Source organism: Haliotis asinina, chromosome 15 (genome assembly GCF_037392515.1).
Source record: "Haliotis asinina isolate JCU_RB_2024 chromosome 15, JCU_Hal_asi_v2, whole genome shotgun sequence".
Classification (NCBI taxonomy): domain Eukaryota; kingdom Metazoa; phylum Mollusca; class Gastropoda; order Lepetellida; family Haliotidae; genus Haliotis; species Haliotis asinina.
The window spans coordinates 31,646,832-31,671,675 of NC_090294.1; the positions used below are offsets into that span (position 1 = coordinate 31,646,832).

At 39.9% G+C, this 24,844-nt stretch overlaps 1 protein-coding gene across 2 annotated transcripts in view; it reads left to right on the forward strand.

The window, feature by feature from the left end:
* Positions 1–24,844, forward strand: part of LOC137266081 (myoferlin-like) — a 108,693-nt gene that overhangs the window by 68,225 nt on the left and 15,624 nt on the right. Inside the window, exons 30-43 of one of the 2 annotated variants that reach the window (XM_067801581.1) lie at positions 6,499–6,559; positions 6,812–6,889; positions 7,209–7,390; positions 8,497–8,646; positions 11,120–11,218; positions 11,403–11,564; positions 13,886–14,045; positions 14,257–14,327; positions 14,604–14,660; positions 17,093–17,176; positions 19,317–19,427; positions 20,189–20,314; positions 20,600–20,755; positions 21,010–21,101. In XM_067801581.1, the coding sequence (XP_067657682.1) occupies positions 6,499–6,559; positions 6,812–6,889; positions 7,209–7,390; positions 8,497–8,646; positions 11,120–11,218; positions 11,403–11,564; positions 13,886–14,045; positions 14,257–14,327; positions 14,604–14,660; positions 17,093–17,176; positions 19,317–19,427; positions 20,189–20,314; positions 20,600–20,755; positions 21,010–21,101 (1,589 nt within the window). The remainder of the gene's footprint in view (positions 1–6,498; positions 6,560–6,811; positions 6,890–7,208; positions 7,391–8,496; positions 8,647–11,119; positions 11,219–11,402; positions 11,565–13,885; positions 14,046–14,256; positions 14,328–14,603; positions 14,661–17,092; positions 17,177–19,316; positions 19,428–20,188; positions 20,315–20,599; positions 20,756–21,009; positions 21,102–24,844) is intronic. The other variant, XM_067801582.1, reaches the window with a different exon arrangement.

Below are 24,844 nucleotides of genomic sequence, written 5' to 3' on the forward strand. Positions count from 1 at the left end.
GGACACTTCAACCGAAAGCTTTCTAGCAGATATTTATCAGTGGGAATGACCTCATGTAGATCTGTTTGCAACATCCATCAACAATCAGTTGCTGAATAATGTCAGTCAAATCCCAGATCCTCAAGCTTATGCAGTGGATTCCATGATGGCATCTTTGGCAGAAATCATTATCGATGCCTTTCCATTGACAAATCTTAACCAAGACCAGGAACCATCACATCATAATTTTTCTGGTGGCACCAGCATAGGAGACAAGATCATGGATCAGTATGTTAGAGGCCTCTGTACTACAGGATATCCCAGAACAACACCAACCTACAAAATGGGATTCATCATTGTATTACCAGGGTTATTGCATCATCCGTTTGACCCAACAGAAAAGACTTCCTAGTGGCGCAGCGTCACAAGTTTCAGAATTGCATACCTTTGGATTAACGATTAGCTGCATTTTTTAAATGTTCATCCAGTCAAAATTTGAACATCACTGGCTTTCCTTGCCATGAGTCAAAAGTCACATCCTAACATTCATGACAGATCATGTCAAATGGCAAGTGGATGTCATCCAACATGGCTTTTACATGAGGGATGTGACCCAAGACAGTCAGGGCCTGCATTGTTGTTTTTACTAGTCTCTCCCAGTCTGGCCTGACTGCCTAGCTTTCAGAAGGGGTAAAGGAGCAGGAAGCAATGAGAATTTCTCTTTCCTGACCTTGTGTAGAGGGTACACTGGACCCACCAAGCCTATTTTGAATTTGGCAATAAAGTATTAGAGGCATGTATTCATAAGAGTTTGGAATATTATCAGCAATGGTAATAATTCTTAGAATACTGCCTCTTACACTTGAGATAGGCCCACCCATTGTACCTTCCTTAAGGTAATCAAGGAAATCTTAAAATGTTTACATGTTTACATCAAGAAGATAACTATTATAGATAGAGCTTTGGAAGACCTCTAGGAAGCATGGTTAACATGGTGAGGGGTAGGATCACTGGCTTAAACAGATTAAAAATGGCTTACACTGTCATGGTGATGAACAGTTCATACAGTGAATTAGATGAATTGTTCACACAGTGAAGGAGATAAACGGTTTGTACAGTGAAGGAGATAAACGGTTTGTACAGTGAAGGAGATGAGTGATTCACACATTGGAGAGAATAAATGGTTCACACAGTGGAGGAGATGAGTGGTTCACACAATGGAGAGAGTAAACGGTTCACACAGTGGAGTAGATGAGTGGTTCACACATTGGAGAGAGTAAATGGTTCACACAATGGAGGAGATGAGTGGTTCACACAGTGGACATATATGAATACATTTATGTTGTATAGTACACACGACACATTGCCATTGTGTTTCAGAGAAAAGAGTCAGTGCTTAAAAGAAGCCAGAGTTTGAAGGAAGCAATGACCCCTAAGGTGATGAAGATAGGGTTTAAGGGCATGTAGTGCAGCATCTAGTTGTAGTTGTGCTGTTGGTTTATGTGGCAATAGAAATCTGTAGATACTTTCTGTCTGCAGTTCCTCCTTTCATTCACATGAATTCTGGACTCTAAGGGTTGTTAATAGGTATGGCATTTGTCCTTTTTGGTGTCTCCAGACAATAAGGCTAGGGTTTTAACCATTGTGCTTTTTGAGATATTCCTCTATGAATGCCCATCAAAATCAGTAAGTAAGAGTGCCTTTGATTTTCCATCATTGATATCAGCAGTTTGAAGATGGAGACACAATTGATTTTGAAAGCAGTCAACAGTCAGTGATGAGAGTATTCCCAGTGTCAGTGTTTATTAACATCAGTATCAATAGTAACATAGTACTGTTCTTGTTTTGTCTTCATCTTGCCAGGGTATTGGTGTTTCTGTTTATGTCACAGCTGTCAACGCTTCTTTATTGATGAGGGAAACTACCAGGTGAATACTGGAGAAATCAATCAAATCTGGATTATGTTAGTAGAAGTTACAAGTTCAAGTGATTTCTCCAACTGAAGTTACATTATTGTTGATACAGTTTCTCTCACATTTAGCATCAAATTCCAGTTCAGATGGCCAGTGAATTGCTCTCTCAAATTCAGCTGCAAAATTGTAGTGTAATGGTTTGATGGTCATTAAAATATTTGGCCTGCTGTTATTTTTCATTCATTATTTTCACGTTAAACTTTCACATCCTGGAGGAAGTAAAATCCTTACTTACTTCAAAGAGAAAACTAGAAAATTGTAATCGCTTGGTAATAAGAGTATTTTTTTATGTGTTTATTGTCATTTTACAAGCTTTATTTTCAAATTTTATCACAGAAGGTTACTTTTGGAATGCCTTTTCTGCTATGATTTTTTTTTGTGTGTGTGTTACTTTCCTTTTTTTAAGTTAAAAACCAATCAGATAGGAGATTACATGATCACTGTGACTTCAGTCTAAAGAAACATTAAGTTCTCAATCATCAGGCTTTCCCAGTTACATACCTATTCTAGTACTCTGTTGAATCATCATGTCTCTTGAAGGGATGACTGATCAGTAATGTGTGTTCAAGGCCCAAATATCCCTAAAGCTAAACTGAGCTTAAACATTGCATAATCACTGTTCAATTCATTTCTTCTTTTTAAGATTCTTCTCTTTAGTTCTCTTTAATTTCCTCTCCATTCTTGTTTTTACCTCATTTCTAATGTCACAGATGAATGTTATGTAGCTCATTTCAACCTCGTTGAAGATTACACTGTTCTAAGATTGATCTCCGTTATATGTGACATTCAAGTCATTAACTCTTTTGAATGAAGTCACCTTTTGTTTCTAGTTGTCGGCAAATACATTTCGTCTTTTATGCTATTAATTTGAACAAATACTCAGTCTGTCATGTCAAGATGTTACATATGCAGTTTGCGAAACGAGCCTCGACTTCATCAGTACCCGAGCCTCCAGAACCCCCTCCATCGGTGAGACAATACTTCAGGCTGTGTTTGTGAACAAGCTTTATAGATTGGTTTATGGATCTTTGTAGTTGGAGGTAGATGTCAAACATATAGTCATGGGAATCTTTTTGATGATCTTGATGTCAATGCATACACTTGTCAGGCATTCACTTTTCTTCAGTATGGTCATCTCTGACTGTAGTCATAGGAATATTTGTAGACTATTTTGAATTTTGAAGTCCATCGTTTTTTGTAGACATATCTGATAGCAACCTAGGTGGATGTTCTTATTGACAGATGATATAACCTTATCAGATGTCTGTAGTGAGACAATCTCTGATGATAGACCTAGCAACCTGGGTGGATGTTCTTAAAGACAGATGATATAACCTTATCAGATGTCTGTAGTGAGACAATCTCTGATAATAGACCTAGCAACCTGGGTGGATGTTCTTAAAGACAGATGATATAACCTTATCAGATGTCTGTAGTGAGACAATCTCTGATGATAGACCTAGCAATCTGTCTGGATGTTCTTAAAGACAGATGGTATAACCTTATCAGATGTCTGCAGTGAGACAATCTCTGATGATAGGCCTAGCAACCTGGGTGGATGTTCTTAAAGACAGATGATATAACCTTATCAGATGTCTGTAGTGAGACAATCTCTGATGATAGACCTAGCAACCTGGGTGGATGTTCTTAAAGACAGATGGTATAACCTTATCAGATGTCTGTAGTGAGACAATCTCTGATGATAGACCTAGCAACCTGGGTGGATGTTCTTAAAGACAGATGATATAACCTTATCAGATGTCTGTAGTGAGACAATCTCTGATGATAGACCTAGCAACCTGGGTGGATGTTCTTAAAGACAGATGGTATAACCTTATCAGATGTCTGTAGTGAGACAATCTCTGATGATAGACCTAGCAACCTGGGTGGATGTTCTTAAAGACAGATGGTATAACCTTATCAGATGTCTGTAGTGAGACAATCTCTGATGATAGACCTAGCAATCTGTCTGGATGTTCTTAAAAACAGATGCCATAGCTGTTTCAGAAAGCTTTATGATGACTGTTACTTACAGACTTGAGAGATGTTTATGTTGTTGTTGTTGTTGCCACCCCTACACTTTGCGTATGCCTATTTCTGGTGTACACCACCGTGATATTGCTCAAAACTTCTCTGCTTCCATAGAGTTAAACACATTTGAGTGACTCGTGAACTTGTATATTATCATCATATTACAAGTGTTAGGTAGGTGATTTTTTTTTGACATTGTCAACTGATGTGGGATGATTGACGTGTGTCAGTGCTGAAGACTGCTGGCAGTGCTTCCTGCTCTTTCATTCTTATGCAAATAGGACCTAGATTTAGAGCCAAGATTTTCAAAGTTCTCTTCCAGCTAAGATAGCTGTAAGTGATATTAATGGTGCTTATGGCCATCTTAACATCGAGAGAGCTTCTTAAATCTAGGTCCTGCTTCTTACAAAGGCCACAGTACAGTTCAGTAAGAACTTTATTTTCGGCATAACAGACGTCAGTTTATGATTTTGTTTCATCCATGTTTGTTTGTTTGTCCGTTGCACACAGAGAAAGTTCGAATTTTTGTGAGAAATGTGTATTGGATTTGCACATATCAATAACATTTTGTTTAAGTGCTAAATGATGTATTTGGTAAGCATCAGTGATGTGAGAGGAAAACGACTAAACCTAGGTCAGGAGGTTACGACATGCAGGTAATGATGGCATCAAGATCATCATGTAACTCCAACAAAGTATTATGGGCCTGTCATGTTAAAACTAGTAATAATGTGATATTTCTGGTGAGCCTGATTGAGTGAAAATTCCATCAGATCAGTGAACATTATTTTGGAAATAATATTAGTTTTGTTATGTATAAAATGTTTTATTCATTAATGTTACCTTGCTTGAAAACCTTGGGATTTGGTCTTAGTTTGAACTTGGTCATGTGTGAGTGTAACAGACATATTTTGTTCTTAACCTGACTCATGCTCATTATGCTTAACTCCTCCCACTATGCGAAGAACACTTGAAATCCCTTGAAATTAATTGAAGCAGAGGTACAATACAGTCTCATGACCAACCGTGCTTGTCACTCTCTCATTCATTGCCCATCAAGGATGATTGGAGGCACTTTGGGTCCAAAATATGGTTTTTGCTTATATTTCAGTCCTTCAAACTCAATTGTGTTGTATTCGGTTTTTGGATCATAATTATTATTGTCATGGTGTAAAATTATTGTTGCAATTCATAAAACTTCATGGTCCACACCAACAACTCCACAGTTGCGTTCTACATGAATGAGCAAAGGTCAACATGATCTCGCATGTTGCTTCAGCTAACCTTTCAAGTCTTAGACATCATTGATGACTTGAATCTCTGAATAAAGGCATACCACATCCAAGGTGCATGCGACCCGTGAAGGTCCTGGGGTAGAATAGGCCTTCAGCAACCCTTGCCATGAAAGGCGACTATGCTTGTCGTAAGAGGCGACTAACGGGATCGGGTGGTCAGGCTCGCTGACTTGGTTGACACATGTCATCGGTTCCTATCATGAGATTGCACACCTAGGACTGTGATAGGATTTTATCGCAAAAGAGAAAAAAGAAAATCAACTGTCTGGACAACCGGTATGACAATTCCACATCTCGGGCCACATGATACACAGGATTTATCATTATGCCCAGTCAGAGCATTGAAAATATATCTTCAGTGAACTAAGTCAAGGAGATAAAAGTTCAAGTGCCTATACATCCTGCTATCTACTGAGATGCCTTCTGAAGTATACCACAACGCTGTTTCAGTATGGATGAGAGCTGTTACACTGAGGGCCTACAAAGTAGCAGGACTTGAATCTTCACGAGCCTCCAGTCCACTTGAAGTAAGAGCCTTGACATGACACCTGCTCTACATGGAAATTGCTCACTTAAAACAATAATGAAGGACTGCTTTCGGAAATCATCCACAGTGTTTGCTAACCACTACCAATGAGACATAGCCACAGAGGATGTCTCAGGCATTCACCAGCTTAGGCCATTTGTTGTGGCACAACTGATGGTTCCACAAAGGTGCTGAGATACATGATGCATAAAAAGTCAGAATAAGGAAAACTGTGTAAATTTCTGAATAAAATCGATGTTTTATACTTATCTTGACTCATGACATCAAACCCTCCCAACTGCCCCTTTCATTCACACTGAATTCACAATAATTCTCGTGTTGGGCTTATGAGATTTCGGAGAGAGTGACAATCATGACTGCTCATGTGACCATTTTGGGGAAAGAAAGGTTCCGGGGAAGGGGGGTGGGGGTGGGGGGGTTGAGTGTATTGTACACTCACCTCGACTAGAAGGGAACTAAAGGGATGTCAAGGTTTCCACTATCTTCGTATAGAGGGAGGAGATATGCATAACAGGTAGGATAAGTATGAAATATCAATTTTGTTTGGAAAATTACATTTTGTTTTGGTCATCTACTCAAAGCAAAGACTTTCTATCATATGAACTGTGTTAAGTGGTATGATATCTCCAGAACAAGGTTGTTAGTGTGTGACTGTGTCAGTGTTGTGTTGTAGGAGGGAGATGACAAGTTGGATGCTTCCCTTACTGCTCCAAGGATGTTCCTAACCTTTGACAGTAAGTATGATTAGGTTGCATACAAACCTATTTGTTAGTAAATTGTATATATCTCTGTAAACACCATTACCAATATTTGAAACTTGATGGTTTCATCATTGTGACATATCCTTTCAACATTGATGATGCTAGTTCTTCATGTTTTATCAATGGACTTTGTCCTGCAGCCGGGGCTGTTCTAGTTCAGCAACCCTTGATGAAGTTTTGTACCTGAAGTTGTTTTTGCCTGTCATTCATTTCCTCCTCTCCCAGAGTCCTTCAAGTACCAGCTAAGAGCATACATCTACCAGGCCCGAGACCTCCTAGCAGCAGACGACTCCGGACTCTCCGGTAAGTGTAACTCTCCCACACTGTTGGGCAGTTGGAGGTCCAAACCACTGCTGGTCTGTATTAGTATGTAACTTGTCATAATATACGTATCTTAAAAAAAGTATTTTTGATATAATCTGTATGACCATATAAAAGGAATATTTATTTGAGCACATACTGGAAGCATACAGATATCATAGAATGTACTGGTCGCTTCATTGCATCAAAGAAGTTAGGAACATTTGAAGGATGTTGCATCACATGTTCCAAATGCAATCTGTTGCGGGAGTACATTGCATGTTGCTGTCAGTATAATAACAGTGATATTGTTTTTGTGCAGATCCCTTTACACGAGTGTCCTTCCTGACACAGAGCATGGTGACGGAACGGCTACACAAGACACTCTGCCCCACCTGGGATCAGACACTTATCTTCGGGGAGATAGAAATATTTGGAAACCCAAAGGGGATTGAATCTCAACCTCCAGACATCATTCTGGAACTATTTGATCATGACACATTTGTAAGTATGAAACCTTTTTGCAGCTAAGTATAGGTTTGTTGAAGTGACCTCTTTTGTAGTTTCTCTGCAGAGATTTCAGAACAGTTATTTAATAGAACAGTCCTTCTGCACTCATGCATTCTCAGCGCTATGTGCCTGTAATCATCCAATTCCCAGCTCCTGCAATTTAGATGTAGTTTTCTTTAGTATTCAGTTTACTGTATTAATTTTTCCATCTAAAGAGATAAGTATTTCAATGTCAAAACTGTTAAGGATCTTTTTAGTAGGGTTCATTATCTTCTAATCATTCAGTTTTTAAAAGAAATAGAGTTGATTGATAAATTTTGAATGATATGTTTTGTGAACATATAAATGATATTTTATAACTGGTAGACTAAATCAGCAACTACAATAGCTAGTGGCTGTATCATCTAAGGAGGTTAAAGTACTGTAAAATGATTGTCCTCGTGAGAGGGTATGTACCTTTCAGTGTCAGTTTGGCTTGACACACCTTTTTAATCGTAGAATATTTGTTGTTTTATTATGGCTAAATGTCAGTACAATCGCCAATGGCTGAAGTGATGGTATAAATCCAGCTAAGGACTATGCAGTATAATAACTGTAAGTACTGTAAGTCCCCATGGTCCCTAGACAGGTGATCTACCTTCAGTTATTGGCAATCCTCAGCCTTCTTCTATATTGTATTGTCCTCATTTGCAATCCTATTTTAGAGATGTATGCTAGTTTTATTTCTTGTTACTGTTATATACTAGTTGGTTTTACTGTCCTTCATGGGCACGTTTTTACGACATGCCATTGATTACAATGTCTATACTTAATTATTCTCCTCACGGTATGGCTGAAATATTGCTGATGTGATGATGAATTTTAACTCCCTAACTCACTCACTTTAGTATTCAATGGCTACCTCAAAGAATGACTTATTTGTATCCTTACACTCAACTATTTTAAAGGGGCTTATGGATTAGAGATGCAGATTGCTGATGAGTAAATTGATACATGAACATACCCAAATAATGTTTGATGTATTGTCAGCAGTGTTAGTCAGTGTATCCTGGCTTTCTCAGCAAGACCTCAACTGAAAGTATTTCTGCTGTTCATCACAGGGTAAGCCTGAATTCCTTGGGCGGTCCAAGGCACAGCCAATGGTGAAGCTTGACCCAGGTGATGCCCGCACACCAGTTCTGCAGTGGTATGAAATAAACCGCATGGGGCAGAAGGGAGGCGAGTTACTTGCAGCATTTGAACTGTTTTTGGTGAGTTGAACTTGGTATTCATGATGATGGTGATGACATTAAATAACTTTCTGCCATGTGACTGAAGGAGCTTTTTTGTCAGAGTATTTTCTAATCCTCAGTCACCTCGCAAAGTTTGAAAATAACATTTGTAGGTTCTACTCTGTTCTAAAAATTCCTATTTGAATAAAATACCAAACAGTTTGATAGGCATGTTTTATCAAATATAAGTGGCTCCACATGAAAATACTTTTATGTATTTGAATTTAATGCTTAACTAAACACAAGTAATTTACATGTGATTAAATGTCCAACAGACTTCCTCATTTGCAAGTCCCATTCAGCAGAATGTTTCAGTCAGTCTGTCAGTCAGTCATTCTTTTCAACTTTCCATGTAGCCCCTCAGTGCGAGGTAGCGAGAGGGTATTATGTCACTGACATTCCCCACTGTGCAGTGGTACAAACTGATTCAGTGTCAAGCAGTCCTTTGCAGTTACCAGTTTATGTGTTTAAAATCTACAGCAATATTACTTGATAGTGAGTAGGCTTTGGATATTATTGATTTTTAGACTTATCCTTTCTCATGTTATGCAGATTTATTCTTACTCTTCAACTATGTGTGGAAACATGCTATGAGCTAAGTTGAATCAAAACTTACTGGCCTCTGACCTCCCAACCTCGGCCCCCACCTTGACAGCAGCAACTGTCAGTCATCTCTGTGCTTGTGCTGCATGCTCCTCTCATTCTCTTTCTTGTTTCTACGGCATGTGGTCATGTTTTTCACTGATAAATATGATTATTCTTTCAAGAAGATGGGTAGATATAATCACAATATTTTGAAGAAATAGAAACATTGCAGCATTTGTAACTGACCTGCACACTATGTGTGTGGATTGTTTGGGATGCTGCTAGTGGTTGTATCGCTGTACTTTTGTATAAACCTGGATGACAATGCCCTTTCGGAGGATCATTGAGTTGCTATTCGGCATTTGGCAGACAGTGATCATAAAAAGTTGGAGAAATGTTGATCTTCATCTTTGTCTCATAATGAAGATTATTTTTAAGAAGTCTGCGATTCCTATCTTAGAAAAAATCATCGGCATTTGTTTAGGCCTTATGCCACTTCGAGTGGTAGTTTTGTCGTTGAATGATGTCCCATCTCATTCTACTTCGGTGGTGGTTGGATTGCAGCCTCCGCACATTCAGTCTGTAGTAAGGTCCTATGTGCCGCTTGGTGTAATGCCCTGTATAACTTACCAAGAGGCGAGTTTGGCGCATTCTGCTTTGCTGGTTGAGTCCACTTTTACCTCTCTTGCATCCTCTGAGTCTAGTGCGGCGCTTCGGCTAGGAGAGGTGACGGATTTCGGTTTGGTTCAACATCTTCATGTGGACCCTTTCAGTCAAAGACAACCTTTTTCTACCGGTGCGGTGGTTCGGCGCTCCCTTACAGTATACCTGGTTAAACGCCTCGCCCCTGTATCAACATGGGATCATATCGGTTACATCAGTGGTCACTCTCTGTGTGTCTAGGGTGACGATTGCTCACGGTGCATTTTGTTCGGTGCACTATCATAGTGCATAGACGTCATTGTTGCCGGCAGGTTATGCATCACTTTCTACTGCCTCAACGTTTATTTCCTGTGCGACTTTTACTCCTTGCATTACGTTGTCTAGCTTTGATATGAGTCCACGTCCACCCACCACATAGAGTTTTTGTGCTGTATAAGCTAAGGGGTTTTGTAGAAGCAACCGATCACAAGTGTGGAGTTAGCATATCAGGAGTTGTTGCTTCTTCTGACCTCCTTGTGTTTGCGTACTCACATTCGCAGAGTTGTCAGGGTAATCTTCGGCCCACCTGCCAACTTTGGGAAACTGCATAATGTGAGATAGGATAAGTATAAAAATTCAGAAATTTTAACCATAAACTGTATTTTTATATACTTATCCTATCTTGCGCGATGCATGCCCACACAACCTGCCCCACATCACAGATTACAAGGTAGCTCCAAGACCAGAATGACAGATTGTCACATGATCATCAGAGCATGCAGCCCAAGCACAGAGATGATTGACAGGTTCCAATGTCAAGGTGGGGTGGTCAGTGGTCAGAGGCCAGTAAGATTTGATTCAACTTAGCTCATAGCACGTTTCCACACACGGTTACAAAGTAAGAAGAGAGCTGCATAACGGGAGATAGGACAAGTATATGAATATGCAATTCATGGTTAAAATCTTGATTGTGGTTTGATGGCTGTCACAGAGATGACACAAAGTCTACTACAGACAGATTATGAAGTCCATATAACTGAACTCAAGATATACAGTTTCAGTGAGTCTAAAGTAGAGTTTGAGTAACTAAACTCCATTTATGAATTTCACCAGAATGGGGACTATTTATCATCTGATCCCGCACTATCAGACTTGATATTAATTTGGGTTCATTTACCTCAAATAGATACCACAAATTGCAAGACAACTTAATAATATTTTTCAGATGACAGGGAAAGATCTGCCATTCCTACCACCTAAAAGAGGCAGCTTATACCTTGTACCAAATGGAATCCGTCCCGTCATGCAACGAACAGGAATTGAGGTAGGAATATATCATGGAGACATACATGTTTGTGGAGAGAACTGCAGTTTGTGTAGACCTTTCTATGTGTATAGCATTGAGCTTGTGTGTTAGTAATGAACCTTGTGTTGTTCAGTCACTGTGTCTGAACGACCCCATCTTTCTATGCTATTCAGCCATGGTCTGTTGATACACACATTCACAGGTCTTGTGCTGGGGTGTGCGCAACATGAAAAAGTTCCAGATGTCCAATGTGTCATCCCCAAGCATCGAGTTTGAGTGTGGCGGCCATCTCCTCAACTCAGTTACCATCAAGGATACCAAGAAGAACCCCAACTTCAATGAACCACTCTTATTCTTCGATGTGGTAGGAACATAGTTTGAATTGCTACTTTCTACATGGTGTCCAACTTAGCCATCCACATTTGAATCCAACTGTCAACAAACATCTGTAATCTGATTGCAAAGTCATTGTAAACATAGACCCTGTGTGTTACCAGACCACATTTGTAAACATAGACCCTGTATGTTACCGGACCAGATGGTAAACATAGACCCTGTGTGTTACCAGACCACATTGTAAACATAGACCCTGTATGTTACCGGACCACATTGTAATCGTAGACCCTATATGTTACTGGACCACATGGTAAACATAGACCCTATATGTTACTGGACCACATGGTAAACATAGACCCTGTATGTTACTGGACCACATGGTAATCATAGACCCTGTATGTTACCGGACCACATGGTAAACATAGACCCTATATGTTACCGGACCACATGGTAAACATAGACCCTGAATGTTACTGGACCACATGGTAAACATAGACCCTGTATGTTACCGGACCACATGGTAAACATAGACCCTGTGTGTTACCAGACCACATTGTAAACATAGACCCTGTATGTGACGGGACCACATTGTAATCGTAGACCCTATATGTTACCAGACCACTTGGTAAACATAGACCCTGTATGTGACGGGACCAAATTGTAAAAGTAGACCCAGTATGTTACTGGACCACATTGTAAACATAGACCCAGTGTGCTACTGGACCACATTGTAATCGTAGACCCTATATGTTACTGGACCACATTGTAAACATAGACCCAGTGTGCTACTGGACCACATGGTAAACATAGACCCTGTATGTGACTGGACCACATGGTAAACATAGACCCTATATGTTACTGGACCACATGGTAAACATAGACCCTGTATGTTACTGGACCACATGGTAAACATAGACCCTATATGTTACTGGACCACATGGTAAACATAGACCCTGTATGTGACTGGACCACATGGTAAACATAGACCCTGTATGTTACTGGACCACATGGTAAACATAGACCCTATATGTTACTGGACCACATTGTAAACATAGACCCTGTATGTTACCGGACCACATGGTAAACATAGACCCTGTATGTTACTGGACCACATGGTAAACATAGACCCTGTATGTTACCGGACCACATGGTAAACATAGACCCTATATGTTACTGGACCACATGGTAAACATAGACCCTGTATGTTACTGGACCACATGGTAATCGTAGACCCTGTGTGTTACTGGACCACATGGTAAACATAGACCCTGTGTGTTACTGGACCACATTGTAAACATAGACCCTGTGTGTTACCGGACCACATTGTAAACATAGACCCTGTGTGTTACCGGACCACATTGTAAACATAGACCCTTTATGTTACTGGACCACATTGTAATCGTAGACCCTATATGTTACCGGACCACATGGTAAACATAGACCCTGTATGTTACTGGACCACATTGTAAACATAGACCCTGTGTGTTACCGGACCACATGGTAAACATAGACCCTGTATGTTACCGGACCACATGGTAAACATAGACCCTGTATGTTACCGGACCACATGGTAAACATAGACCCTGTATGTTACTGGACCACATTGTAAACATAGACCCTGTATGTTACTGGACCACATTGTAAACATAGACCCTGTATGTTACTGGACCACATGGTAAACATAGACCCTATATGTTACCGGACCACATGGTAAACATAGACCCTATATGTTACCGGACCACATGGTAAACATAGACCCTATATGTTACTGGACCACATGGTAAACGTAGACTCTGTATGTTACTGGACCACATTGTAATAGTAGACCCTGTATGTTACCGGACCACATGGTAAACATAGACCCTGTGTGTTACCAGACCACATGATAAACGTAGACTCTGTATGTTACTGGACCACATTGTAATAGTAGACCCTGTATGTTACCGGACCACATGGTAAACATAGACCCTGTATGTTACTTGACCACATTGTAATCGTAGACCCTGTATGTTACTGGACCACGTGGTAAACATAGACCCTGTATGTTACCGGACCACATGGTAAACATAGACCCTGTATGTTACCAGACCACATTTTACAGGAGTTCATGTGGAGGCTACATCTGATGTAAGTCTCCATTAAAGTATTGGCGTTGTGCTTTGTGAAACATCACAAGGATTAGATACTAGGTACTGCTACATGGTTCCATGAAACATATTCTTTCTAATCAATTGAAAATGATCATCACTGCAAATACTGGCATCATTTTAAAAAAATGATTGTAAAAAGTTGATTTATTGTCTGCTGCTCTCTGCCATGCTGTCATGCTGTGTGTGTGTGTGTGTGCAGATGCTGCCGAAAGAGGAGCTGTACATGCCACCCATGAACATCCGTGTACGTGACCATCGACAGTTTGGTCGAAAACCAAATGTTGGTGTTTTTGTGTTAAGAACAATGGAGGATTTCCGCTGTGATCCCATGTTGCCAGCTGCAGATGAGGAGGAAGAAGGTAGGGAAGGGCAAGGTCATTCAGATATGCTCAATGAATTCATTTGTTCATGGTCACCATGTAACTAGACTACAATGTTTCACCATGCTGCAGCATTTATTTGTACCAGGATTATGATGGTCATTACATTTGTATGTGTTAAATGTCATTATTTATGATTGATGCTTATATAAAGTGGCATATGACTGTTGTTGTGGATGTCCTTTAACAGGTAGCATTGTGGGGAACGGTCCAGCTGGAGAGCATGTGGTGGATATGCCCCAAGAAGAAAAACTGCCCAAGGTAGGCTACAATATTATATGTAATGGAAGTATTGCTGAACCTGTAAATGTCATGATAAAATTAACAGTAATAATAATAAACTTATTATGAAGTGATGTGTTGTAAGAGTAGTTTTTGTGTGTACACAGTGTTACCACATAAGCATGCTGTGTCATGAAGTTAAACTAACATTTCCCACATGTAGTATCATATACTAATCACATTTTGGTAGCCTGTTTTCATGTACATTGCTATTCATGAAAATATTCATTGTTTATATTGTCTGTCTCTACTCAGAAACCTTGGTTTAATAAACTGAAAAAGAAAAATAAAGAAGAAGAGCCTGAAACAACGGTAGTTTTAAGTGCAAATATTTTGTTGTTGTTCATGTCTAACTATTTCTCATTCAGTTTTTATTTTTTGTAAATATAGAGTAGATTTCACCCCATTTTTTCACTTCATTTTGAAGTGATTTTTTTCTTGTCCCTTATTTTTTTATGTATCAACTTTGGAAGTCCTAAACTCCAGTCATCAGTCACAGTCAACGGCTAATGTTTCTTGAATTTGTTATCGTTAATTTTTACTAACGTTTAACACCGATATTTTTTGTATTGAAGTTGGCAGCATGTTGCCTTACTGTAGAGCCATTTTTGTGAATGTAAGTTCAGTGTTTTTCACCAAATTGCAGCCTCGTCTGAAGGGGGTTTTGTTACCTAGCTGTTCATGCTGTACTGCATGATTTGTTTTCATGATTTCTGGATGAAAGAGGTCGTAGTATGCTTAAATCAATGATTAAGTAATTGCAAGTCAGCCACTCTAAGCTATGTGAAGCATCAGTTTTATTCTTTTATTAGCAACATAATCTTTGCACAAATGTATTATACTGAAAAGCATTTGGAATGTTTTCCTAATTACTTGAAAAGATTCCTTAGTCCCTACCTATTTAGCAGATATCCAGTGTTCCCAAGTTGGGTGAGATGATAAATCTTTGTATATCTGGTTCTCTTGTGATACCAGCTGATTGTGTTTCATACATGGGCATCATACATCGGCTATATCAGTAATTCATTAGCAAGTTTGTTAAAAACCTCCATCTGGTGGGCTTCACCCGCAGGACAGCTTCACAGTGACATTGTTCATCCTGTCATATGTTTCCATTGTCCATTGTATTTGAACACATTACTGCCATGTTTTTTAGAAGCTGCCTCTTAGAGGAGTTATCAGCAAAATTGGAACAAGAGTGGCGAAATTAGTGAAACGGGTAACAGTGACATTATGTAGTTTACCTCATCTGTTGTCTGCCTTCACTGGATGCCGTTGTGTGAATGTTGCAGTTTCTTTCTGGCCTCGCTCTGTATTTTGCAGTCACTGTCTACGACATTATACATGTATGAGTTTGTGTCACTGCGGAAACTTATGATGTATTTTGTTACTATATGTATATGTCCCAACTAGTATTTAAGCTGAAACATATTTAATAACATTGGATTTGTTATTTGTATATAACAAAGAAGAGAACATTGGCCAGGAACCATTTTTCTGTGGAAGTCAACATTCACAGTCATTCAAATGTGGCATAGTTTCGCTTTTAGTAACTTTAGCTTAGTTGTATGGAAGATGTTGTCGAGATTGGCGTTAGAACAGACTGTCCAGTGGAGTAGATGTAGTATTGGACCTGCATGGCATCAATGAAACATGACTTTAGACTGTACCTTCTGTGCATCACTGTAGAATATACAACACTGAAGCTTCTTGACATCAGTGTAGTACATAGAACTTGTATGTATAACTTGTTATTATCGATGTAGTACATAGAACATGTATGTGTAACTTTAACATCAGTGTAGAACATGAGGCAAACTGTAGCTGCTGAGAAACAGTGCAGTACATGATTACATGATTATATAGGTATGGAATATGATGTATAATATGTTAGCATCAGTCCGAACATGAGGTATACTTTAACTTGTTGAAATTGCTAACAATAGTTTTGAGATAGAGACCGGCATATACTCTTCTATGGATACAATAAAATGTCATCTACAAGATGACAAGATGGTGTCATCATGAAAGTTGACATGTGTGACATTTTGCGTCATGGTGTAGTAGTTAAAGTAAATTCCAGTAAGACATTCAAATGAGATGGGACAGGCCTGCCAGCACAGGGTGTAAGGGTCAATGCTGTTAACATATGGTGTTTTGAATGTAAATAATCATGAATAAGTGATTACCACAGTGATACAGAAGTGTATTAGATTACAGGTCAAAATAAGTGACTGCTCCATCAACGTTCCTGCACAGACACTGACCATATGTTACCTTGAACTGTGCCATTCCTTGGTTGAACTTGGACACAAACCAGGTTTCTTTGTTCTTGTAAATGACAGTAAATCACCAGCTCAGCAACAATGGGGGTTTTTTTTTGTCCCTTACAAAATACCAGTGGTCAGTGCACCATGTCGCTTAAATGTTTGATTTTGGTTGAATAAATGTGTTTACTGAATTATTTTTTTTTAAGGTAAACATGCAGCATTGTATTTGTGTGTGATTGTGTGAGAGGAACAGTAATTTTCCTTAACATTGTGTTACATTTCTAGTGTTTTCCTACTCACTAACCCAGTAAGGCAATGGATAGATAACTAGAACTTCAAGTTAAGCATACCAAGAAGAGTTGAGGAGACCTACCCTAACCCTAGTCCAGTTTGCATGGTAACATCAGAGACTGGTTTCACACATACTTTCAGAACACCAGTAAAATTTGGAAAATTGTATTTTTCTGTTGAAAGAGAACAGGATCCATGTTTGGAAAGAAGCTATCGTTTCCACAACTGGAGTTGCCTGATTTTAGGAAACTTAAAGCTGATATGGAGGTGTGTGGATGACCAATCACAACTCACGTAACATACTACCAAGCTTGAATTTTGTTCAGTTTCAGTATTCACGTTTTTAGAGCTTACACTCAGTTGGGTTATTGTAATGGCAGTGCTTTCAACATGCACCAATTATGAAGCACAGTTATTTGTTTTATAGCATGATTTTCATGTGATTGGTAATATATTCTACTTAAGTACATGCTGTGAAGCTTGCACATCCTTCAAAATGTAAAAGGCAACAATGCTTGGCATATGGAATCTGTAAACAGACGGGAGTTGTGTCATTTTTGGTGAGGTTTCTACATAGATGTGTCCTCTGCTGCCTAGCAACATGTTTTTCGAGTATTACACAACATACCTCTGCACCATCTTTACAATATGGTGTAACAATAAGAACTTAGGAACTATAATATAGGGGTTCAAAAATCCCATCACCCAGACTGCAAGTAGACTTGGATTTCACTTCATATCATTTCAAGATATAAGTATTAAATTTCATGAGAATAATAAAAAAGAGCCATCTTTCTTTGTTATTTATCACTTCTCAATAAATAGTCCACTAAACATTAAGATCAAATACCATGCTGATTTATTCATTAATAATTACATCATCATGATTCTGTCATAAAAATCAGGTCAAGTGGAAAATTACTCAGGACAAGTTACTTTCGTAAAGTTACTTGCCCTGTGGCAAATGTTTTTGACCCCCTGTAACAACAAACTTGAGTAGTGCAGACTTAATGCAACAGCAAACAATCTGTGTCCTTACACGTCAGAGCAGCAGCAGCAGCTAGAGTCTTTGGTTTGTGAGGTTGTAGCGTGTGATATTTAATGCTCATTCCATCTAGTACAAAAGCTGGCTAACTACACACCTAAATGATTCAGGCACTGTCTGATGTTGCCCTCAGTGAGTAGTGTTGAGGGTGTATATCTGTGCCAACTGCCTCCAGGAAACATAGGTATGTGGTCCAGGTGTTGAAGCATGTGCATGTGGACATCTATATGATCTCTACCTTCTTTTACTATGTACAACATATGTTGTTAGCGTATTTTGTTGTTCCACATACATGTTGGGCGCATGACATGTTGGTGGTGTTCGAAATAGCTTCCTATTTACTCACAGCCAGAGAGCATAGCAAACTCGGAGAATCATGAAATCTACTGTCTCAGAGTGCTCTGCCATCTTAGTTCACAGGGTGTATGTCAATACATGTCAATTTTAAACACTCTTAATGCCATTCGAGGATATTTATGTGACATGTGATAGTGATAGTGAGATAGTGTCAGACAGTGTTGTAAGTCTTTCATAACATTTCCAGCAGTGTTGACACTGTACCTGTCAGTCTGTGTTTGCTTTGGGTCAGTACTCTGTTTAAGAGTCTCTCTCTGAAACAGTCAGACTGTTTGCTGTGGGTCAGGACTCTTGTTTCAAACACTCCTTCATAGTTGTTGTTGTTGTGCTGTATTTCTTGCAGTATTTGGGAGTTTTATGTTTCAGTGTGTATAAGTGTTTGAAACAGAAGATATTATTCTAGTAACCAAACCTCCAGGTAATCATTTGCTCCAGTTGGGTTTAACACACACTGTGGAAAGTGCAACCTTGCCTTCCTGAGTAACAACTGATGTTGGGATTGATGAAAAGTACAAGTATTATGATGTTCAAATATCTTAGACTATATATCTTTACAAACATTTTTAATTTCGTTGAAATGCACTGGTGCTTGTTTCCTATTTTTGCGTTCTGCCTTTTGTTGGTGGTGGCTATAATTGTGGTGTCTGTTAATGGAAGGCAATTCTAATTCCAATTCTCTTTCAGCAGTTTTCCACTGACATTTAAGAAATTACATGTTTTCAGACGTCATTAAGAGTTAGTTAACGTTACCAAATGACTTGTGTGAAATGGTTGGCTAGAATTAATGTACAGTGTTTGTTGTCAGTTCAGATGATGTATCTATGTAACATAGCTTTGTTATCATAATAGCACATTGCTTTGACAGTACACAGGCGGTTACAGTGGGCTACATGTTATTTTACATGAATATTTTATAATTACACGTTCAGCATTGATGCCATCTACTAAGTGCACTACAATACACTGTTGCAAGTGTGTTGATATGTAGTGTTGCTTCTGCTGCAGGACCCCAACCTGTTGGACGAGGAGATTGACTGGTGGTCCAAGTACTACGCCTCCACAGGAGAGACTACAAAGTGCAGGAAGTATTTGGAGCTGGGATATGATAATCTTCTGGTACATATGACATTACTCTCTACAGAATAGTTCTACAACATGCAATTTGAAGTTATCAATGGAGTATGAGATTTTGTTTGTCATTCAAGTTGACAACTGAAACATCATGACTTTAACACACACACACACACTCACTCTCACTCTCACTCACTCTCACTCACTCACTCACTCACTCACTCACTCACTCACTCACATACATATATGCTTGTGCACTCATGCACGCACACACTTTATAATAAAGTGAGATAAAAACTCAATTATATAAGGACCTGAGAGGTAAACACGTACAAAATAAGTTAGGGATATTTAGGATATTTGTGTTTTTAGGATTTATGTTTTATTGGAGTGTCACTGCCTGTAAGCCAGTATAGTAATGTCGCAAACATTTCCTCTGGATTGTGGTTGGCTTATTTCTTTGGGTACCACAGACATGCGGAAATGGAAATGATAATTTAAACTACGTCATGGCTGTACCTAGTGGTATGCTGAAAGTTGAGTTATCTCCCTTGGTTCAAATGCCATTACTGTTCATGCACACCACATTTGCTTTATTTGCAACTCTTGAATTGTACCAAACTTTGAATGATGCACATTAGCATTCTCTACAGAGGGACCCAATTAGGTCACACATCAACAAACATATGACATCGAGTTTGTCATCAGAGAAAACAGGCTTCCTTGTATTTTGTGTGAATTGACACTCAGTTCTAAATTTCAACATGAACAGAATTAATGACAACCGTAACTCATATCAATTGCAGATCTTGAAATCTGAACTGGAGAAAACAGAGGATTTCAATGGCTTTGTTGACTTCTGCCACAGTTTTGATTTGTGTCGTGGAAAAAATGAAGAAGAGGAGGAGTCAAATGTGGTGGGAGAGTTCAAGGTGAGACATGTGTGAAGTCTTTTAGGAACTGCTGTAGGTGGTATGTTGATTGGGAGTACAAGGTGAGACATATTGCGTTAAGTCTTCCAAGAGCACTTGCTGTATGTGGTATGTTGATTGGGAGTACAAGGTGAATTGTGTTAAATCTTCCAAAAGCACTTGCTGTAGATGGTGTATTGACTGGGAGTACAAGATTAGATAATGGTTATGTGTCACTAAAGTAGTACTTGCTGAAAGTGGTACTCTGAAACTCATGAATGGTCACACTCTTGCCATTTTTTGTAGGGCTCATTCCGAGTTTACCCTCTGCCACAAGATCCAGGTGAACCCCTCCCACTAAAGATTCTGAGCGATCTTCCCAACAGTGATCCAGATGAGTGTATCATCCGGGTGTACGTCATCAAAGCTATTGAGCTGCAGCCGAATGACCCCAGTGGTTTGGTAAGTCAACAGGATACATGTATCTGTAACTTTCACAGAACATTGGCCATCTCTGTCTGGACCCTTTAATGTGTATATTTTGTATTATCTGTTGCTCTTACACCTTTTAGGATCCATGATCTTTGTTTGATTTGTATTGAAAGAATGTTTTAATTAATACAAGTTCTTAAACCTGTACTAACAAACCACATCATTTATCAAGTGTGTATATGTGACATCTATGTGACCCTGAGATGGGTGATTGTTTCTTGCAGGCTGACCCCTACTTGGAGGTGTTGCTCGGCAGCAAAAAGCTCAACACAAGGGATGACTACATTCCCAACACAACAAATCCTGTGTTTGGCAAGTAAGTACTATGTCGATGTCGGCTGAAGTCTGGTGACATAGACACAGTATTACCCTGGTGAAATGCTACTAATTTAGAGAGAATTGGTTAGCTAATTTATCTCTTAAGACTGAAAATCCAGTTGAACTTATTCTGTTAAACTTGCAAATGTTCAAGACACTTGTGAGTTTGCTACCATCTGTCAGTCAGTGCTGCATTGTCCACCTCTATGCATTCAGCATCACCTCTAAAAGTATTTGAATTGATGCAACTGCATGACACCAACTAAAATTACTACTTAAGTTATTGTTAAATAACATTAAATAACATGAAAGAAATCTTGAAATTGTAGAAAGTCAGGATCAATCTTTAGTGCCTCAGAATCCATTTTGGGTATTATTCACACATTTATCATTGCAAAAACTATTGACCAATAGTGCCATTCATATACATCAGCACTCAGATTTCAAAATGGATCATGTACACTGGTACCTAATTTCCAAATCTTCAGCAGCAAGGATATCAAACCGAGCTTGGATGTATGACAGCATCCTTCAACCCAACAGAGATCATCAGTCACAATGTTGTATTCATAGATAATAAACAGGCTCTTTATACTGTCTGGTACAATGGGCTGTTCCTGAAGATCTCTGTGACTGTTTCTTAAGTGCCACTCTGACCCCAAAAGCTTAAGAATGAAGATTTTTATGGATATCAACTTCTTTATGTGAGAACACAACATTTCGGAGTTAATGCTTACTCCTTCATCAGGTGATTGAGAAAGGGGATACAGAGGTGTATTTATATGTACAGGTAAAACAATAACAAAGTAACAAGTGGAATGAGTTAACGAAAGCTGGAAGCCAGTATGAACAAGCACTGATAGGAAGCCGATAGTTATGATAACAATGATGGAAGCCAATGGTAATGCATTACAGTTGATTGGATATGTTTACATAACACAGATACGGGGTAAGGACGATGTACATGATTGGGGATAAGGATGGAAGCCAATGGTGATACATTACGCATGATAGGATGATGTACATAGCACATGATATGGGGTGAGCATGTTTACATGAGGGTTGATGATGTACAAACACAAGTAGGTAAGGATGTACTCGGGTAGACTGGCTATACATGAATTACATAGATAGAATGTACACAGATAGATGAGATTAATTTATCAATAAGTCCCAGGCACTTGGTAGGTACACTCCTTGGTCGCGGTTGATGGCTGGTTTCTGTCTCCGGATCTCGATGGCCTCTTCCTTTGGCGCCAGTTGTTGTTGTTGGTAGATAGTATCCTAGTGTCCTCCCATCGAATTGAGTGTCCAGGGTTCTTGAGAATGTGTTCAGAGATGGCCGATTTCTGGTCGAGTTTGCTGACTGAGGTCTGATGTTCCTTCATTCTGGTGTTGATTGGTCTCAGCGTTTCTCCAATGTATAGGTCGCCACAGTTGCAAGGGATCTGGTAGATGCATCCTCTTGGGTTAGGGTGTTCACAGCTGGGTCCTTTACCGTTGGCTTTTAGGTAGGTCTTGATGGTCTTGCCACTGGAGAAGGTGACATCGATGCTGGCTTTGGTCTTGATGAGGCGTGATATTTGATGACTGATGGGGCCAAGGTAGGGTATGGTTATTCTGATGGGTGATGGAGAAGGTTTGGGGCGGGGTTCTCGGTCCTTGAGGGTCTTGTTGATGGTGGCTGTGACAAGCTGGGGAGGGTAACCGTTGAGTGTGGTGAATGTCTTTCTGAGGTGGTCCAGTTCATTGTTTAGGGCATCGGGGTGGCAGAGGGCTTTGGCACGTCTGGTAAGGGTGGCGATGATAGCTTGCTTGATCTGAGGATGGTGGCAGGAGTTGTAGTGGATGTACTGGTCGGTGTGCGTCGGTTTGCGGTATACTGAGGTTCTAAGTCCATCGTCTGTGGTGTGGAGGGATACATCGAGGAAGGGCAGGTGTTGGTTGGTCTCAGTCTCCATGGTGAACTTGATTCTTGGATGTTGGTCGTTGAGGTGGTTGAGGAGCTCATTGGGGTCGTTGTCATTGGCGATGGTGGTGAAGGTGTCGTCGACTGCGGTACCAACAGAAGGGCTGTGAACGGAGCTGTGGAGAGGGCTGCTTCCTCGAAGGAGGTCATGAAGATTTCTGTAATGAGAGGAGAAAGAGGTGAGCCCATGGGGAGACCGTGGATCTGCTTGTATATCTTACCATTGAAAGTGAAGTAGGAGGTGTCAAAGCAGCTGCGGGCGAGGTTGATGATGCTGTCTATGGTGAGCTGGGTGTCCAAGTCTTCTATCCGGTTTGCTAACTTGCTGCGAAGGATGTCCAGGGCTTCTTCTAGTGGGATGTTGGTGAAGAGGTCCACGACGTCGTAGCTGACCATGGTGCCTGTGGGGTTGGATTCTTTCAGCTGGTTGACAAAGGATGAAGAGTCGCTGATGTAGGACTTGCCATCTTTGCCAAGTGGAGCAAGGAGACGTGTGAGGAACTGGGCGGTGTTGTAGAAAACTGAACCTCTTGAACTGAACCTCTTGAAAAGCTTAGTTGCTGTAAACGGCTGCCAGTCTGCACAGTATCTCGTGTTCATCAATGATCTCCTCAATAGTCTTCAGGATTCTGGACCTAGAATAACTGTTGGAAGCCTTCAGCTTGGTAATCCAACTCAAGCACATGACATGGCAGTTCTCCCACTCACTCCCTCAGATCCTCAAGCACTACTTTATATTGTCAGCAACTACGCACTGAAATGAAGTCAGCCCAACAAAGTGCCACGTCATCATCTTTAACAGCAGAGCCATTGATGCTACTCATGCAGGATGGGTTCTGGTTGGAAACCCAATTCCAACTGGCAAGTGCATCATTTGTCTTGGAACAAAACCTTTCTCAGATCTCAATCATACATAGCACAAGCATGACACAAATCAAAAGCAGCCTTTCACTCTCATATTGGAATGGGTATAAAACCAAATGGTGTTGACACACTGCATCAACTGTGCATAGAATTGTACTACCCACACTGGTACTACCCGCTGTTTGGTATTGAACTTTGGACTAAATGACTCCTAAAGGACGAAATGAAACTGAAACAACATGGCGCTACATGGCTGTGAAGCGTGATTGCATGTATGCCTATCTAGGAAGAGATAACTCAACATCATCTGATGTTTCTCCACAAACTTCTCCTACACCTACAAGGACAGGACATGGACTGTGTCCCACTCCTCTAGCAGTACAACCTCAGCATCTATCTCATCTCCTGCCTTCAAGGTCAATCAGTCCCATCAAAGCAAACCTGTGGACTCCACATGTTCTTTATGACCAAGACTTTGTCAGATTCTGATATCTTCACATGCAACTCAGTCCCTGCCTACCTTGATCTCTGGTTCTCAACAGACATCACCACAAAGCATGCTGCTTCTTTGCTCAGCTCTGGATCGCTACCCCAAAACAAGAGGCAATGTGCTCACGGTGCAATCAGATCTACATAGATTTCCTGAGACATTTAGCCAGTAGTTGTACAACTCATGTCATGAAATCTTCTGGAATTACACCCTTGATAGTCTCACCTTGAATCTCCATGTGCATCTGAACAACTGTGGGGAAGAATCTCTCCTCCAGTATATTATGGGATATCCTCAGGACAAGTACACTGACCCAGACATTCTCTTGGACTTTCACCTTTACTAAGCTCTCTTCTTCATGTCAGCCATGTCAGCTTATCAGTGTTTCATATGTACTGATGCAGTGTCTCATCAACAT